At 41.4% G+C, this 18,191-nt stretch overlaps 1 protein-coding gene and 1 long non-coding RNA gene across 2 annotated transcripts in view; one reads left to right on the top strand and one right to left on the bottom strand.

Annotated features, from left to right (window-relative positions):
* The window catches only part of POGLUT1 (protein O-glucosyltransferase 1), a 26,535-nt gene extending 11,595 nt beyond the window's left edge, over positions 1-14,940 (top strand). The window contains exons 6-11 of the mRNA XM_040251102.1: positions 5,397-5,456; positions 7,084-7,183; positions 8,884-8,942; positions 10,014-10,181; positions 10,924-10,980; positions 11,491-14,940. Of these exons, the coding sequence (XP_040107036.1) occupies positions 5,397-5,456; positions 7,084-7,183; positions 8,884-8,942; positions 10,014-10,181; positions 10,924-10,980; positions 11,491-11,647 (601 nt within the window). The 3' untranslated portion in view covers positions 11,648-14,940. The remainder of the gene's footprint in view (positions 1-5,396; positions 5,457-7,083; positions 7,184-8,883; positions 8,943-10,013; positions 10,182-10,923; positions 10,981-11,490) is intronic.
* On the bottom strand, positions 14,562-18,158 carry LOC120871320. Its single transcript, XR_005723001.1, has 2 exons — positions 18,051-18,158; positions 14,562-15,351 (listed from the first exon to the last, which is right to left on the bottom strand). It is a non-coding gene; the product is annotated as an uncharacterized LOC120871320 (long non-coding RNA).
* Positions 18,159-18,191: the final 33 nt, after the last annotated feature.

The following is an 18,191-nucleotide window of genomic DNA, read 5'->3' as shown; positions in this document are numbered from 1 at the left end:
AGCCAGAAAAGAAGAGAACAAGAAAAGACCACACAGGGGAAACCAGTCTTCCCAGGAACTGGTCCGTTTCTTTATTTTCCAGGTCCACTTTTATACTTTTAGTTTTACATAGAGATAAATGTAAGAAACAGAGTCACGCAGGGTCAGCTGCTCTGACCCTTTTCTAAAGACAGTGTTCTCAGCATATCTTTGTTCTTACGAGGGTCTTACATTTGTTTACAATATTTTCTGGTCTGGAGACCGATCAACATTTTATGGCACCCCCTTACTTTCTATTGATAAAGGTTAGTCGATCAGAAAACTTGTTTCCCCTTAAGATCTACTTAGTCTTAAGATAGTGATAAAGTTACATTCTTACATAGCAAGGACACAATGATTTATAACAAAGAAAGAGGAGTACAGTTATCTATAACAAAGAGAAAATTCATTAACTCAAAAGTCTAGTATTGCTAACATCAAAACTACTATATTTCTTTTTCTATATTCCAATTACATTGATTAACATACTCCCAGGTGCCTAAGGATATGGAGGCCTGGCGGCAATCATTAACTCAGCAATGAAACCCTTTACCAACATGATTTTTATCTTTAGAAAAACCCTATGCCAACTAAGACTTTCAAAATAGTCCAAACTCTCTGTGCTGTTGATGGTTGAGAGGTTGTAAACAATCATGTACTTAGTAGCAAGAGTGTGGATAATCCTGTCACACAAGCTAGTCTGCCAGCAGAGGGGTTTGACCTGAGACACTCCTTTTATATGCAGGAGACTATTAACTGGAACTCTAAGTTAATTTTCCGGAGAAAGGTGTCGGGGGGGACAGCCCCCCCCACAATGTCAGAAGAGTAGGTGAAAAGCACAATGCAGTAAGGCAGGCAGACTCTGGTTTTGGGGCAGATGCACGAGCAGATCCAGTGAGGCTCCTTTAAGGCCCGACTTGCCTTTGCCGGTCGGGCCCCATAACCTTATGACCTTTGCCACTGGTGGGACTCCTCGTGCTGGCTCCTGGCATTTCCCCCCACTTATTGTTGTGTCTTAGAAATCTTTCCATGTCAGTACATAGGTGGAGAACGAAATGGCACCCCACTCCAGTATTCTTGCCTGGAGAATCCTGTGGACAGAGGAGACTGGTAGGCTGCTGTCCATGGGGTCACACAGTCAGACACAACTGAAGCGACTTAGCATGCATGCATGCATTGGAGAAGGAAATGGCAACCCACTCCAGTATTCTTGCCTGGAGAATCCCAGGGACAGAGGAGCCTGGTGGGCTGCCATCTGTGGGGTCGCACAGAGTTGGACACGACTGAAGCGACTTAGCTGCAGCTGCTGCTGCAGTACCTAGGAAACTGCCTCGTTGTTTTAAACAGTTGCATGGTATTCCATCAGATAATAACTTGATTCATTGTGTCCTTCAATGTATGTGTAGGCTGCATGTGTAATATTTGCATAATTTCTTGTTTTCTGAACTATTACAGTATGTTGCATACTTTATGGCTCTATACCCCTTAATTCTTTGCTGCATAATTCCTAAGAGCGAGAGTGTTCCCTTTATAACCACATTGCAATTATCAAATACAGGAAACAATGTTAATTCAACATTGAATTGTCATAACAATGTCCCATAAGACACATTTCTTCTCAGATACAGGATCCAGTCCAGCATCTTGTGTTGTATTTAGTCCTTATGTGTCTTTAACTTGTTTTAATCTGCAACAACTCTTAAGTCTATCCTTCTCTTTTACTGTGTGGTTACTCTTTTATCATTTGCAAACTAATAAGCAATTTTTAGGGAGATAGAATATGTTTTAAAAATCTAGCTTATGTTAATATATTTTTCTTTTGATACCTTCACCTTTTATTCTTGAGCTGAATTTATTCATGATTTTAGAATTGCAATTTTATTTTTTAGAGCCCTCCATTCAGAATCTCTAGCCTCGTGATTTCATTTCTTACCTTGAAACTTTAGTAATCTGTTTGCTGATCTGCATTGGTATCTGCCTGGGGTGTTTCCATCTTTATACTCTTCTGGGAATTTGTCCCCATTGACTGACTTTTCACCCTGTAGAAGAATTCAGTGTCGCTGTGGATTTAAAGAATTCACTCTACTGTCAGCAGAGGAGTGGGGTTATAAAAGGGGGCTGGGGCAGCACCAATATTAGTGCTTGCCCAAAGACAAAAGTCCTAACATGGGTCTTCTGAAGGGGTGGATAGGTGAGTGGGAAAAATGAAGGAGAGGGAAAACAGATGATACGTGGTTCAAGTCTGTCTATATTAAATTCAGCTTTCCCAGGGACTAACGAAATTTATACTCAAAATTTCAGTATTTTTGGTTGGATAGTTGAGCAGTATATCAAAATGAAAATGTGTATATCCTTTGAACCAGCCGTTTTACTTCAAGAATTTATCCTGAGAAGATAAACAAGTATGCAAAAATGTGCATACAGGGATATTCACTTTAATGTTGTTTCTTAAAGTAGAAAGTTTAAAACTACCTGAAAGCTCACCAGTAAGGAATGGAGTAAATTATGACATAGCTATAAAATGGAATATTGTGCATGAATGGAAAGTAAAGGTAGAATAGGGCTTAAAAACAGGGACTCTGGATTTAAAGCTTACTAGCTGTGTGATGCTGGGCAAATTGCTTAACCTCTTAAAGGCCTCAACTGTGTAAAGTAGGGATAATAAAAGCCATCTTGTAAGGTTATAAGAATGAGTTGTGTGTGTGTGTGTATAATGTTTATATATATATATGTTTATATTTGATCCCAACCCAGGAATCAAACCTGCATCTCTTCTGTCTCCTACATTGGCAGGCAGGCTGTTTACCACTAGTTCCACCTAGAAACCCCCCGTCCCCAACATCTCACCCCCCAGTGCTACAGTAGTTCTGATTTGTTAGGAGGGAGTATGGGACAGAGCAAGAAATAGTTGGACTGGAGAATCAGGTAAAGATGATCCAGTGAGAAAGAACTGGAAGATAAGCCAGGAAAATATGGAGGACTGGCTCATTTAAGAGAAAATGAGGACTTCCCTGGTGGTCTAGTGGCTAAGACACTCTACTGCCAATGTAGGGGGCCTGGGTTTGATCCCTGGTCAGGGAACTAGATTCCACATGCCACAGTGAAGACCTGAAGCAGCCAAATAAATAAAAAAGAGAGAGAAAATGAGTAATGGGACGCTATTTGTATCTGAACAGTATCTCTACCTGAAAAGTTTATGTGCGAAGTTTCTCCATTATAGCAAACAGCTCACCAATCCCTCATGAACTCCACTTCAGTTTGACCCCCTCCGTTTTCAGAGAAAGACGCTGCAAAAACTTCTGTGAAGGGTTCCCACAAGTAAGTTAAGAATGATGCATCTGTCACCTGAAACTATCACAACATTGTTACTTGGCTGTACCCCAATACAAAATGTTTTTGGTTTTTTTTTTAAAAAAATGATGCATCTATGAGCTAGCAGTTTCAGCAAAGGAAGCTGGTTGTGGTAACTGGTATTGAGAACTGAATTTCAGGGACTTGGTCTTTATGGAGCACTAAGTACAGTTTAAGGATACCAGAGTGCTTTGCAAAATCAGACTAAATCTGATGATACTTTCTATGCATCTAAAACATAAAGTCAGAAAGTGATTTATTTCCTTGCCCTTGATTTGGTATCTGATATTTTCTGCAGTTACTTTGTTGCCTAGTAATTTTAACAATCAGTTCAGTTCAGTGGCTCAGTCGTATCTGACTCTTTGCGACCGCATGGACTGCAGCATGCCAGGCTTCCCAGTCCATCGCCAGCTCCCAGAGCTTGCTCAAATTCATGTCCATCAAGTCGGTGATGCCATCCAACCATCTCATCCTCTAGACTCTTGCTTAAAGTAAGGAAAAAATCCTGATTGTACTGAATTAAATAGCCCTAAACATGTCATTTACTTTGGGGAACTTTTCTTTCAATGTTGTTAACTTATTAACCAAACAGTAGATTTACACATATTGCTAGCTAGTATCTCCAGAGGATAAAGTAATAATAAAAGGGAACATAATGTCATTTAGAGCTTTTTCTTTTGAGTAGCCTTGTTTTTCAGTCACTAAGTCATCTCTAACTCTTTGCAACTCCATGGACTGCAGCACACCAGGCTTCCCTGTCCTCCACTATCTCCCGAAGTTTGCTCAAACTTGCTTCCACTGAGTCAGTGATATCATCCAACCATCTCATCCTTTGTCACCCTCTTCTTATTCTGCCCTCAATCTTTTAAAGCATCAGGGTCTTTTCCAATGAGCCGGTTTTCACATCAGGTAGCCAAAGTATTGGAGCTTCAGCATAAGTCCTTCCAATGAATATTTAGGAATGACTTCCCTTAGGAATGACTGGTTTGATATCCTTGCAATTCAAGGGACTCTCAAGAGCCCTTTCCAGCACCACAATTCAAAAGCATTAATTTTTCGGCACTCTGCCTTCTTTATGGTTTAACTCTCACATCCGTACTGACTACTGGAAAAACCATAGCTTTGACTGTATGGAATTTTGGCAAAGTGATGTCTCTGCTTTTTAATATGCTGTCTAGGTTTGTCATAGCTTTTCTTCTAAGGAGTAAGTGTCTTAATTTTGTGGCTGCAGTCACTGTCTGCAGTGATCTTGGAGCCCAAGAAAATCCATCACTGTTTCCACTTTTCCCCTGTCTGTTTGCCATGAGGTGATGGGACCAGATGCTATGATCTTAGTTTTTTAAATATTGGATTTTAAGCCAGTTTTTTCACTCTCCTCTTTCACTCTCATCAAGAGACTTTAGTTCCTTCATTTTCTGCCATTAGATTGGTATTATCTGCATATCTGAAGTGTTGATATTTCTTCTGGGAATCTCGAATCCAGCTTGGAATTCATCCAGCCTGGCATTTTGCATGATGTATTCTGCATAGAAGTTAAATAAGCAGGGTGACAATATACAGCCTTGATGTACATCTTTCCCACTTTTGAACCAGTCCATTGTTCCGTGTCCGGTTCTAACTGTTGCTTCTTGACCTGCATACAGGTTTCTCAGGAGGCAGATAAGGTGGTCTGATATTGCCATCTCTTTAAGAATTTTTCACAGTTTGTGATCCACATAAAGACTTCATAGTGAAACAGAAGTAGATGTTTTTTGGAATTGGATTTCGATAATCCAACGGATGTTGGCAATTTGATTTCTGATTCCTCTGCGTTTTCTAAATCCAGCTTGTACATCTGGAAGTTCTCAGTTCATGTACTGTTGAAACCTGTCTTGAAGGATTTGGGGCATTACCTTACTAGTGAATTGAGTAGCCTGGGTCGGACTTACTTTAAAATGTAAATCTCTCAGCTAAGCTTTAGAAATGATTCAAACACATCTTTATATAGTTAAGGAAGAGACACAGAAACTAATGAAATCTGTTTTTAGGTCAGCTGCACAGTGGCCATGGAAAAAGAAAAATTCCACAGCGTATTTCCGAGGATCAAGGTGATTATACTTTCTGACATTTTACAAAGGTACTCTTCTGGCTAATGTGTAAAATTTTGAGGGTGTGGGAAACTAGTTCAAAGAGAAAACTAAGATAACTAAGAAAAAGACATAGAATCACAGAATTTTAGGCTAGAGAAGAACCCAAATTATTGGCCAAACCACTTTTAGCTGAACCGAAATTCAAAGAAGTAAAGTTCATCTGTCCAGTCATTCAGCAAACATTTACAAAGTGTGACAAGTGTGATGGGCTTTAGTTATTTAATGCTGAATAGAACAATGAGCTGTCCTCTTGCCTGAGAGATTGCGTTTTCCTAGGACTACTGTATGATTGTGCCCACAGACTCTCTGCCACTTAATGGCAGAGCAGGAACAATCACTAGCTCTTCTAACTGCCTTTTTCATCAGACCATGTGGCTGCCAAATAGTGGTGGAAGCGTAGACTGGAACTGATGAAAACTGAGAGAGCTGCATGGAAGGAAGGTAGAGCGAAAGCGAAAAGGTTAGGGGAAGACTGAGTCCATACTGTCCGGCTCCATATCCCCGGTGCTGAGAACAGTACCCACCTTGCAGATGCACAGTGAGTGTCTGTTGCACAGATGAATACCAAGGAGAATGTGAAGGGAGAGAGTTTTGCAGATTTCTTAGTGTGTCCTTGTCAGAGGCCACACTCTCTCTTCACTTGGTGGTGGACTTCAGAGTGCAAATGAGCCCAACAACCGCTGCTTATGGTTCCTTGTCAACATCTCTGGTTCTCAAATCTTCAGATTACAGATTCTTAACTTGGGATCCATGTGTGGACTTCAAGACTTTTAGGAACACCTTGAAGTTATATGGGGATATGTAGAGAGGGTGTCCACAGTTATCAGATTCTCAGGGAGTCCATGACCCCTCAAATGTCAACATCATCTGCTACTAGAACCATAACTAGGACTTTTTCTACAATAAGGTTTCAGGTATTTGAGCCCTTCGGTTTTCTTTTTAATTTAAATGTTATACTAGGGCTTCCCTGGTGGCTCAGAGGTTAAAGCATCTGACTCCAATGCAGGAGACCCGGGTTCGATCCTTGGGTCGGGAAGATCCCCTGGAGAAGGAAATGGCAACCCACTCCAGTATTCTTGCCTGGAGAATCTCATGGACAGAGGAGCCTGGTAGGCTACAGTCCACGGGGTCGCAAAGAGTCGGACACGACTGAGCAACTTCACTTACTTTTCACTGCGTTTTACAGAGCACACCCAACAAAGGTCATGTAGCTGTTTTGGTGAGTGATGATTACCTAGTCACCCAGCTATGAGTACCAGTGATTAGAGGTTACATGAAGCTTCTAAAAGGAAAATAATTCCCTGGGATATGGCTGTAGTATCCAGAATAACATAATCCTAAAGACTAGATGCAAGCAGAGAGGGCCAAATACTCCCCTTCCCTGAAGGGTACAGTGGCAAACAGCCAGGACCACCTAGGTGCTGTAGGGTCTAGTATCCCCCTCCTCTTCTGTTAAATAACCCATGAGTTGTTCATCTGTGTGTATGGTCATCGCATTGGGTCCGATTACTGCTTACCTTTCAGCGATTGGGAGTGGTCTTATGGTGTAGGAGACGTAGTTCTATGTCATGTGTTTCTTTCCTAGGACAAGTCCAGAACGAGATCCTCTCATTCTCCTATCTCGGAAAAACCCAAAACTTGTTGATGCAGAGTACACCAAAAACCAGGCCTGGAAATCTATGAAAGTAATCACCAATCATCTGACTAGAGCTACAGCAGTGAACATTCTCACTCCAAGAGCATTGCACCTGGGTAGAACTGCACCTTAGGTTTCCTCTCAGTGGTGGGATGAATGTTAAGAACGTTCCATGGACTAAAATTAGTATATGTGTAAATTATTCTTTTACAAACTCACGTTGTGTTTCTGGGCCCTTATTATGACTCGTATTTTATATTATTTTGAAGGTTTAAACCAGAGGTCACAAACGTTTTCTGTAAATGGCTAGATGGTAAATATTTTAGGCCTTTCAGATCTTACAGCCTGGGTTGCAGTTACTCAGCACTGCCACTGCAGTGTGAAAGCAGTCGTAGACAATATGTAAACAAATGAGCACGGCTGTGTTCCAATAAAACCTTATTGAAATTTGAATCTCATAAAATTTCCCACGTCATAAAAATATTGTCCTTTGGATTTTTTCCAGCCTTTTGCAAGGTAAAAATAACTTTCGTTTATGGGTTGTGCACAAAAACAAGCAGTGACTGGCCTGTGGGCGCTAAGTTTGCCAAAATCTGGTTTAAACCATTGGTTCTCAACCCTGACTATACAATGCAACCAGAGAGCTTAAAAATTAATAGAATAAATCAGAGTCTCTGGAAATGGTGTATAGACATCTTCATTTGTTTAAAATTCCCCAAGTGATTCTAAGTTGAAACAAGCAATGACAGGCTTCTTTGGTTGGGAGTCCCATCTCTATCCTCTTAACTCTGTCTTTCTTGCCTTATTCAAAGACCCTTAAGTTGTAAATGTCCTCATCTGAAATTTCCATATACCATTTGAGGATGATAGGAGAAAATGTTTAAACTTCTTGTCAGAAAAACTAAGTGAAAACTAAGAAATACTAAGTAAAAATGCATGTATTTATTACATGAGCATTTAATTCAAACAGAAGCAAATGCAGTATAAGAAACTTTGTTAAAAAATAAAAATATGAAAAAATGTATCCATTCATGACAGCATCTACTATGGGAGGCCACAGAAGCAAGCAAGACTTGTTCCCCTCACCATCTGCTAAGGTGGCTGGAACATGGATAGGGGATAGGGGGTCTCAGACTCTGATGCCCCCAGGTGCAGCAGTAGTGAGCGGGAGAGAGCACTGAAGGTCCAGTCATTTCTGCCAAGGAGAATAGGAGCTCTCTGCCAAATCCTTTTTTTTTTCTCTCTCCAAGAAAAGTGGAAATCTGGGGTTTTCTAAGAAAGTATCCTGCCACTTACAAATGCTAGGCAGTGATTTGAATATTTATGTTTCAAGTACTTTGCTAGTGTAACAAAATTTGTGTGTGGGCTACACCTTTAAGCCCGCCAGCCGCCATTTGTAGCTTCCTTTGCCATATGATGTGTACATAGTGAGTTGTGCTGCAGGCCATGACCTCCTGAGTGCAGAGGAAGAGTCACATGGCCCCAGGGGAGCTTAAACTCTAAAATCGCACAGACCAAGTTAAAGCCCAAGCTCTTCTACTTACGGCTGTGTGACCTTGAGCAAGTCTCCCAACTTCTCAAAGCCTCAGCTGCTTCATCTATAAAGTGAGACAGTCTTGCCTCCTGAGTCTGTGCATTCTGAGACTTCAGTGAGGTCATGTTGATGAAATGTTCAGTGACCCTTGTTGCACAGTGGTCTTCAATGAATGCTCCTGCTGCTAATACTAACAACTTTCTTTTCCCTGAAAGGATACCTTGGGAAAGCCAGCTGCTAAGGATGTCCATCTTGTGGATCACTGCAAATACAAGTAAGATATCCAGGACTCCTGACTCTTCTGGTTTTCCCTATTGCTTTTGGAATAGCTTCTCTTTGGGTGAGAATTTTAATACTAGGGTCCAGCTGGGGTTTGTGAAAGTCACATTAATTCATTTAGTAGTTTACTGAGAGCCTGCTGTGCACAAAGCTCTGGACTGGGTTCTGTGGGAACTGCAGAGACCAGTGAAACAGGGACAATGGTCCCTGCTTCCAGGGAGCCTGCATCCCATAAGCAAAGGGATAGGGTCCACTCTCTGCACCCCACACAGCCAAGAGCTGAAGTTAGATCAGTCATTTATTAAGTTAATAAAAATAGTTTAAGGTTCAACATGAATGAGGCATATGTAACTAATGTATTATATTTAAATGGCTATTATATTTAAATGCCAATACTAAGAATGAGATGAAGGTAAAACAAGGCCAGGAGGTGGGCAGTAGGAATACTCAGAGAAATGAATGGTGATTACACTGTACAGTGGGAACTACAGAGGAGAAGCAGCTCTGGTTAGAGACAGGTACCAGAAATGCTGAAAAGAAAATGTTCTTAGTTATTAGCTTTATTTTCCAGGGGGCATTTCTTTGAAGATTGATTAGGCATGCCTGGTTGTCTTCTCCACACTTCTTAAGAGGAAATAGGGAACAGGGCATACCTTTGACCAGATAGGGAACACTATGGGAAAAACCAGGCTTTGCGGGGGGACCATGATGAGTCCGAGACTTTAGGCCTAGAAAAACTTGTAAACAAAGGGTAAGATATTATTTCCACTGAGCCTTGTATCCGCTTTGCCCAGCACCCAGCTGCTGGCTCTGTCTGTCTCTGCCTGGAGAAAGTATTTCTGTTTCCCCCTCACGCTGGTATTCCCAGGAACAGGCTCTAACCCCTGGAACAGCAAGGAGTTTATGGAAGCTCAACAGGGACATGCTGATGGGTCCTTGAAAATTGAAAGTGGAAAGAAAAAGAAGAGAGGGTAATAAAAGGGGAGATAAAGAGGGGATAAGAAAAAAACATCATGTGTGGTAGCAGGAATATAGTATCAAGTGTATTTTGCTCTCTGTTTTCCAGGTATTTGTTTAATTTTCGGGGTGTCGCTGCAAGCTTCCGGTTCAAACACCTCTTTCTGTGTGGTTCACTTGTTTTCCATGTTGGTGACGAGTGGCTGGAATTCTTCTACCCACAGCTGAAGCCATGGGTTCACTACATCCCAGTAAAAACAGACCTCTCCAATGTCCAGTAAGCAGCCGTCCCTCAAGCAGAGTCTCTGACGACTCCCACAGTCTGCCTCTGAGTCCCCAGCCATTCAAGATATTTACTCCTAATGACTTTTTCCACTGAAAGCTTTTTTTTTTTAAAGTTTCATTTTCAAAGATAGTATTGTATTATTATCCAACTAGACTGAGTGGGATTTAATTTTTTAAGTGTTCTAATGCTGATTCAAAATGTAACATTCAGATAGTATGCAGTGAAAAAGCACTAATGTCTCAAAGACTAAATAGATACGGCTATTCAATTGTGATATATTGTCAAAAGGATTTTCAGATACCATGTGAGAACTGACCTTAGTGAAACGAAGGCAAATTTCCTCTCATGATGGCAAGAGCTAGGATGGCATGCGGAGAAGGGCCAGAAATGTAAGCCCAGTGCCCTCTTCTGGGGATCAGAGCAAGAGACAGGAGGGAAATTTTTTCTTCACTATTGATTTTTGGTGTGTATCGCTGAACATTTCTCTGTTTTCCCAAATATGTTCCAAAATTAGAACAGATTGTTTCGCCTATGTGCAAAGTACTTTTTTTGTTGTTATTTTGATCTTATGAGGACCCAATAGCTTTACTTAAAAAAAAACCAACACACACACAAAAAAAAACCAACATCCATATATCTAAAGATTAACTACAGGCCTCAGTATGTGATCTCTCTGCTTAGTACTAATGAGCATGGTATGTATTTCAAAACCTAATAATTCTTTCCATTTTAGGGAGCTGTTGCAGTTTGTAAAAGCAAATGATGATATAGCTCAAGAAATTGCTGAAAGGTAACTTCTGTTCATTTTTCTTTTTCTGCTTTAATCATTCCTACTTTTCCCAAGCTAAAGTCATAAAAATGTTGTTACCATGGTGCTATCTGAAAGTCAGCCTCATTATACATAGATAATTAGAATCAAAGCTGTCCTGGGGAAAACCACAGATTCACCTATGTCCCAAGCCCATCCTTTGTAAAAAAAAAATGTCTATTTCCAAATGCACATGTATAGTAGATATTATGGAGAAGGAAATGACAACCCACTCCAGTATTCTTGCCTAGAGAATCTCACGGACAGAGAGCCTGGTGGGCTGCTGTCCATAGGGTCGCACAGAGTCGGACATGACTGAAGCGACACAGCAGCAGCAGTAGATACGATGGCTGTAGAGTTGGTTCTGAAGATCAAAGAGTTAATTTACATGAAGTATTCTGAACAGTGCTTGGCACAGGTAAGTACTCTAATGTAAGCTTCTAGTTTTATTAAATGTCATGCTTTAACTGTTCTTGTTAATCTTGTCTCTAGGGGAAGCCAATTTATTCTGAACCACTTAAAGATGGATGACATCACCTGTTACTGGGAGAACCTGTTGACCGAATACTCTAAATTCCTGTCCTATAACGTAACAAGAAGGAAAGGCTACGATCAGATTGTTCCCAAAATTTTGAAAACTGAACTCTAGTAGTCATGATCGGGCCATAGTCCTCTCTGTGGCATCAGACCTCAGATATCCTACGGTGAGAAGCTTGCTGTGAATGTGACACCTAACCCTCGGATACTGTTACCAAGTCAGAGAGCTGGTTTTCCTTATCACGCTGTACCAGGAGCAACTTTGGAGAAAGATCCAAATTGTGTGTCATACAATTAGCAAGTTGCTCAACATCTTTGCTAAAGAAGGACCAGAAACCGTGAGATGTGGGTTTTGAACCTGATTCTGCCTTTCATCTTCTTAGGACCAATCACAGCTTGTGCCTCAGATCATCCCTATGTGTATGTCCACACTGTGAAACTGACTATGTCCATGGGGTGACGCCCTTTGTCTCATTCTTTTGAGTAGAAAGTCACTCAGATGAAACTAGTACAACTCATTATCACAGTTCTGCAGTTATTCTACACTTGATCTCTGCTGCTGTATTTTAACATAGAAAGCCGTTTAGGGTTTATAAAGAATACTTGGGGATTATTTTCTGAAAGGTCTAAGGAAGCAATAGTGTGCCGTGCAACAATGTAGGAGCTGTCTTTTGTAAAAGCGTAATCTCTTTGGTACTCAGGAGGTTTCTATAAAGCCATGTAGAAAGGGGCCGATTGCATGAGTGGTCATTGCAATTGGATTTCAGCTTCCCTTTTTGTGCCTTCACATCCTTTATGTTCTCTTTCAAAAAAGAGTGATTGAAAACCTCTTGATAAATTTAGGAAATAGTCCTTACTCTTTAAAGGAATTGTGCATAAAACAGCAACTTTTCCTCATTCTTCACACACCCATAATATTTTTCCTCCTTGAGTTGGCAGCAGTCCACACTTGCAGGGATCTCAAGGAGTCTTCATGTGTGAAATGGTGTCAAGTGGGAGTTTAAAGCATTCACCTTTAGCACTTTCTTAGGAGATGCCTGTTTTAGTGCACATCCTGTTGGATTGCTTCCTTTTCCCTTTTTGAAAAAGACATTTGGATAGTAGTTTAATCTCAGGATATTCTCCCTAACATAGTCAAAAATGAAGAAAAACTTTTAGATTAAAACCCATGTAGTCCAATGACTCAGAACCATCCTTGTTCTTTAGGCCCCAAATTTCCACTGAGAAATCAACTCTTTTCCTTTGCCTCTTAAGAACTGTTTGGTATTAACTGGTTCCAAAATTAGTAAATGTGAGATTCAGTTATATAAAATCAGGGACTATATTTCCATTTATGAAACATGCATTTGGCCATTTAAACTCCCTTTCACGAAACTGTAAGCCTATGGACCTTCTTACAGGACTTTCTGGTAAGATCATTGCATAGAACAGGGCAAATGTTTAAAATTGAATTTTGTCTTTGAGTATTAAAAACTCATGGGAACTGTGTCTTTAGGTGCTATAAATCTGGCAATAAGACATCCAGATTTCTGAGTCGTACTGTAGTTTTGCCTTATCAATAGGAGGCCCTGGTAAATATTATCTTTCTATTTTAATTTTTTCTCACTAAAAGCTTAAAGAGATGGGAATACCAGACCACCTTACCTATCTCCTGAGAAACCTAAATGCAGGTCAAGAAGCAAAAGAACCAGAAATGGAATAACAGACTGGTTCCAAATTGGGAAAGGAGTATATCGTCTGCATATCATCAACCTGCTTATTACTAATAACTTCTATGCAGAGTACATCATGCAAAATGCCAGGCTGGATGAGTTCCAAGTTGGAATCAAGATTGCCAGGAGAAATATCAGCAACCTCAGATATGCAGATGATACCATGGCAGAAAATGAAGAGGAACTAAAGAGCCTCTTGATAAGGGTGAAAGTGGAGTGGAAGTTGCTCAGTTGTGTCCGACTCTTTGTGATGCCACAGACTATGCAGTCCATGGAAATCTCTAGGCCAGAATACTGGAGTGGGTAGCGTTTCCCTTCTCCAGGCGATCTTCCCAACCCAGGGACTGAACCCAGGTCTCCCACATTGCAGGCAAATTCTTTAACAGCTGAGCCACAAGGGTAAAAGAGGACAGTGAAAGAGTTGACTTAAAATTCAGCATTCAGAAAACTAAGATCATGGCATCTGGCCCCATCACTTCATGGCGCATAGATGGGGGAAAAATGGAAACAGTGACAGACTTCATTTTCTTGGGCTCCAAATCAGTGCAGATATTGACTGCAGCCATGAAATGAAAAGACACTCACTTTTTGGAAGAAAAGCTATGACAAACCTAGACAGTGTATTAAAAAGCAGAGACATCACTTTGCCAACAAAAGTCCATAGAGTCAAAATTATGGTTTTTCCAGTAATCATGTATAGATGTGAAAGTTGGAACATAAAAAAGGCTGATTGCCAAAGAATTGATGCTTTTGAATTGTGTTTCTGGAGACTTGAGAGTCCTTTGGACAGCAAGGAGATCACACCAATCAATCCTAAAGGAAATCAACTCTGAATATTCATTAGAAGGACTTATGCTGAAGCTCCAATACTTTGGCCACGTGATGCGAAGAGCCAGCTCATTGGAAAAGACCCTGATGCTGGGGAAGATTGCGGGCAGGAGGAGAAGGGGGCGACAGAGGATGAGATGGTTGGATGGCATCCCCAACTCAATGGACATGAGTTTGAGCAAACTCCAGGAGGTGGTGAAGGACAGGGAAGCCTAGCATGCTGTAGTCTATGGGGTCACAAAGAGTCAGACACAACTTAGCAACTGAACAACAAAACTAAGAGCAAAACTTTCCATCCTTTGGATTAGCAGCTGAAGGTGCATTTCCCTGGAAGTGTTTCCAACTCAAGCATTATCTCTCAGACTCCTTATTTTCATTACTCTAGGCAGTTAGAAGCTATCGTAATATTTTTCTCAAGCTGTATTATATGACATCACACTGTACTGTAGTTATTTGACTGTTTCTCTTGTGAGCTTTTTTTTTTTCCCCTATGAGCTTCTTGATGGGTAGGAATCATGTTTTACTTACCAGTTTCTCCATTATCCAGCACAGTGCCTCACACAGAAGAATGCACAGAACAATGTTGGAAGGATGGATGGATAGATGGGGACAGTAGGCTTAACTAAATCCTGTTTACAGACTGCCCAGCCATTGGCTTCAAGAGGGATTGGACAAGACTGTAAGAATTGGATCAATGCAAATTCTCATCTGTCCTTTGAAGAGTTAATAAGACCATTTGTATTTAAGTACAGCAGATATTATTCAGATTTTACATGTCTTTGTTTACCTCAGTGTAGATGATATGAAGATGGGTGTAATGACATATAAAATGTATGGTTTTGAAAGTAATTTTTTATCTCCATAACTTTTGAAAGTTGTTTTTTGTTAATACTAGCTGAATTCCAAACTTACCATTTCCTTCTCAGAGATAAAAGCCACACTTTTCTTCAAGAAAAGAGAATAACTGAGTTTATTTGAGTAAAGTGAAATACTTGGATAACACAAGGAATGATTTTCCTTTATTTGGGGAGTATCATCTGTGTGATGTCACTGTTCCACCTTTTTCTGCTGTTACATCAGGTTTTCCTAGTAGAAGAAAACAGAAACAACCTGTAGCTAAAAGAACTTTTTAGATGGCTATGAGGGCACCTTGGAGTATTTGGAAAGGTAGAAAGCGGAGCAGCTCTAGGTATCTCAGCAAGAAATTGCATAGTCTCTAGAGTGCTGCCGTGTGCAGGTCCAGAGACTACAGGCTCTGTCTCTCAGTCCAGAATTCCTAAGAGAAAAAATGTCAGTAGGCTTCTTTGGGTCAGTTCTGAAGAGGATAGTTCCCTACTCTGCACCTGCTCTGACTGTGAACAAGAGCACACACGGATATGTAAAGAACCATCTTCTTGTGCCACCAAAGATGCCTTAACACAATCCCACTGCATCCCAAGGGAAGGTGTGCGTGAAGCAGAAGTGTACAATTACAAATCACTTATTTAATAATTTATCAAATACTTGAACATTTACTGTCTACAAACAGTGGGAGATAAAATGTTTACACCAGGCTCCCTAGCATGAAGCAGCTCTCTAGTTGAGATGACCTAGTAGAAACAGTGTGAGAGGCTGCATAGGCAGAAGGTGATTAAGGAGATGCAAGGCCTTAATCACAAGGCCAGTTATTCATAAAGACAATGTGGATTTGAAGTGTAAAGGTAGAAGACATTTCTGTCTGATGCAGATTGGAAACTTCATGGAGGTAAAAATTAAGTTACACTTTGAAGGTTAAATGGTCCCTGGAGTTGTGAGAGTTTATTCTCTTTCCCTGTGGTAACAGTTCATATCATACACAATGTAATTTATGTAGCAAAGGCAGTACCTAGAGAACCTAGAAGGGAAAGGGAACCTGACACCTGGGGGAAAATTCATGAGGGGGCAAGAGGCTATTGAGTTCTGTAAGCAGAAATCAGCAAGAGGTCTGAGGGTAGAATAGTGGTGGTTCCAGGCAGTGTGGTCACTGCACTGAAATTTTTCTGATGCCTTTACTCTGGTGGCAAAGGTATATCCTGGGGAGGAGCAAGCTAAATGCGAAACAGAGTGGTCCAAGTGAATTGAATAACAAGTTTTGGCTTAATGTTGCTCTCAGGCCCTTCGTAAAAACAGACCACAGAAAAGGGAGAGTATTTCCTTAGTGGTAAAGGAAGGTAAAGAGAAGGGGGCAAAAGAGGATGAGATGGTTGGATGGCATCACCAAATCTTTGGACATGAGTTTGAGCAAACTCAGGGAGAGAGTGAAGGACTTGGAAGCCTGGCGTGCTACAGTCTGTGGGGTCACAGAGTCAGAGACGACTTAGCAACTGAACAACAGGAAAGGAAGGTAAACCCCAAGGGCTTTGAGCAGCAGCAGAGTAGGGGAGTGACAAGTAGTCTGAGGAGCTGAGGTGGAATAGCAACAGTGTGAGCAGGCCTAGGATCTGGAGACTTCTTGAGTGATCAGATGACAAAGGGAACCTTAAGAAAGAGGCTTAGTTACCCAAATGAGAAGGCAGCTATGGCTTTAGCAAAATTTGCCTGTTAATCTCATTTGTATCTATAAGGTAGTGAGGGAGCATTTAAGTTGTATATAAATGATTTCAGTAATACCTGCCCACACTGCCACCCTCCAATTCAAAGTCCTCCTCATCCCAGAATGATTGTGGAGGTCGTCTTAAGCATTTAGATTTTCCACATGTAGACTAGACATTGCACAGTCATTTCCTTGAGCTTCCGCCTTGGGACTTTGGTGCCCACCTCTGCCTGTATGGGTTAGGCAGCAATCTGCAGCCAGAGCCAGGAGTCAAGGGATCTAAAGTCTTGATTCAAAGACTTATGTGAATGTAGGTACTGGAGATACAGAAATGCACACACATGATCCCCGACCTCAAAGTCTACTGAGACACACAGTAAATAGGAAATCATGATGCAATGTAGTAAATGCTACGATGGGAACTGAATCTAATCCCGTCTCCCAGACACCAGAGATCTTCCTGGCGCCGCGGACTAACTCAGCTAGTCACTGTTATCAGTCAGTTCCCAGCGCCCTATCTATAGAATTCCAGCTGTCAAATTCCAGAAATCTATTTACCTTATCTCACTAAAGAGTGTAACAGTTTTAGACCTAAACCTAGAAAGGAATAAGGATGAGATTGGCAAGGAGAATACGTATGTTTGGTTGCTGGCAGAGCTTAAATGAAATAACACAACCCAGTTTAAGAATATTGTAAATGCGTACATTTTTAATAAAACTATATATGTTAATGAAAGCTGTAGTGGCGGAATATTATTGCTATTATAACTATTAAGTCAACACCTGGTAGAAATTCCAGAAAGTGCCCTGCCTTTTGAGAAACAGTAGGCATATAAACTAAGGGGAGTAAAACCTATCTTGTGGAGTCCAGAGTGGACTGGAGTGTTCTGGAGATCTCCGGGCACCCGGCACCATACTCCTCTTCGATGCCTCGGTCTTTTCTGAAAACCAGAATGAACCCCGTCCAGGAGTCTGTGACAGAGTAGGTTAGGATGCATTTGCCCAAACTGCCTTCCCCTTTCCGTACTCCACTGTAATTAACACCTCACTTTTTCTTCTTCACGGCATTTCTGCTGTTATAAATGGCTTCCCTGATAGATCAGTTGGTTAAGAATCCGCCTGCAATGCAGGAGACCTTGGTTCGAGTCCTGGGTCGGGAAGATCCGTGGGGGAGGGATAGGCTACCCACTCCAGTACTCGGGCTTCCCTTGTGGCCTAGCTGGTAAAGAATCCGCCCGCAATGCGGGAGACGTGGGTTCAATCCCTGGAAGATCCCCTGGGAAAGGGAAAGGCTACCCACTCCAGTATTCTGGCCTGGAAAACTCCATGAACTCTATAGTCCATCGGGTCGCAAAGAGTCGGATACGATTGAGCCACTTTCACTTAAGCGTAAGACCACATCTTCCCGCCTGCAATCTACCTACCACCCTGCTTTCCAGTCGCAGAAGAGTGAGGAGGACGGCACCAAAAGTCAGACTGCGCTGAGCCTGGCTCCTTGTCACTACCTCATTTCCGGCGGCCTGGCCTGGCACCGTCCCGCCTCCAGCCGGAAGTGTGTTCGGCTC

This window comes from Oryx dammah, unplaced genomic scaffold (assembly GCF_014754425.2).
Source record: "Oryx dammah isolate SB20612 unplaced genomic scaffold, SCBI_Odam_1.1 HiC_scaffold_2, whole genome shotgun sequence".
Lineage (NCBI taxonomy): Eukaryota > Metazoa > Chordata > Mammalia > Artiodactyla > Bovidae > Oryx > Oryx dammah.
The sequence above is the reverse complement of the archived record's forward strand: the minus strand, read 5'-3'. Positions and strand labels throughout refer to the sequence as shown.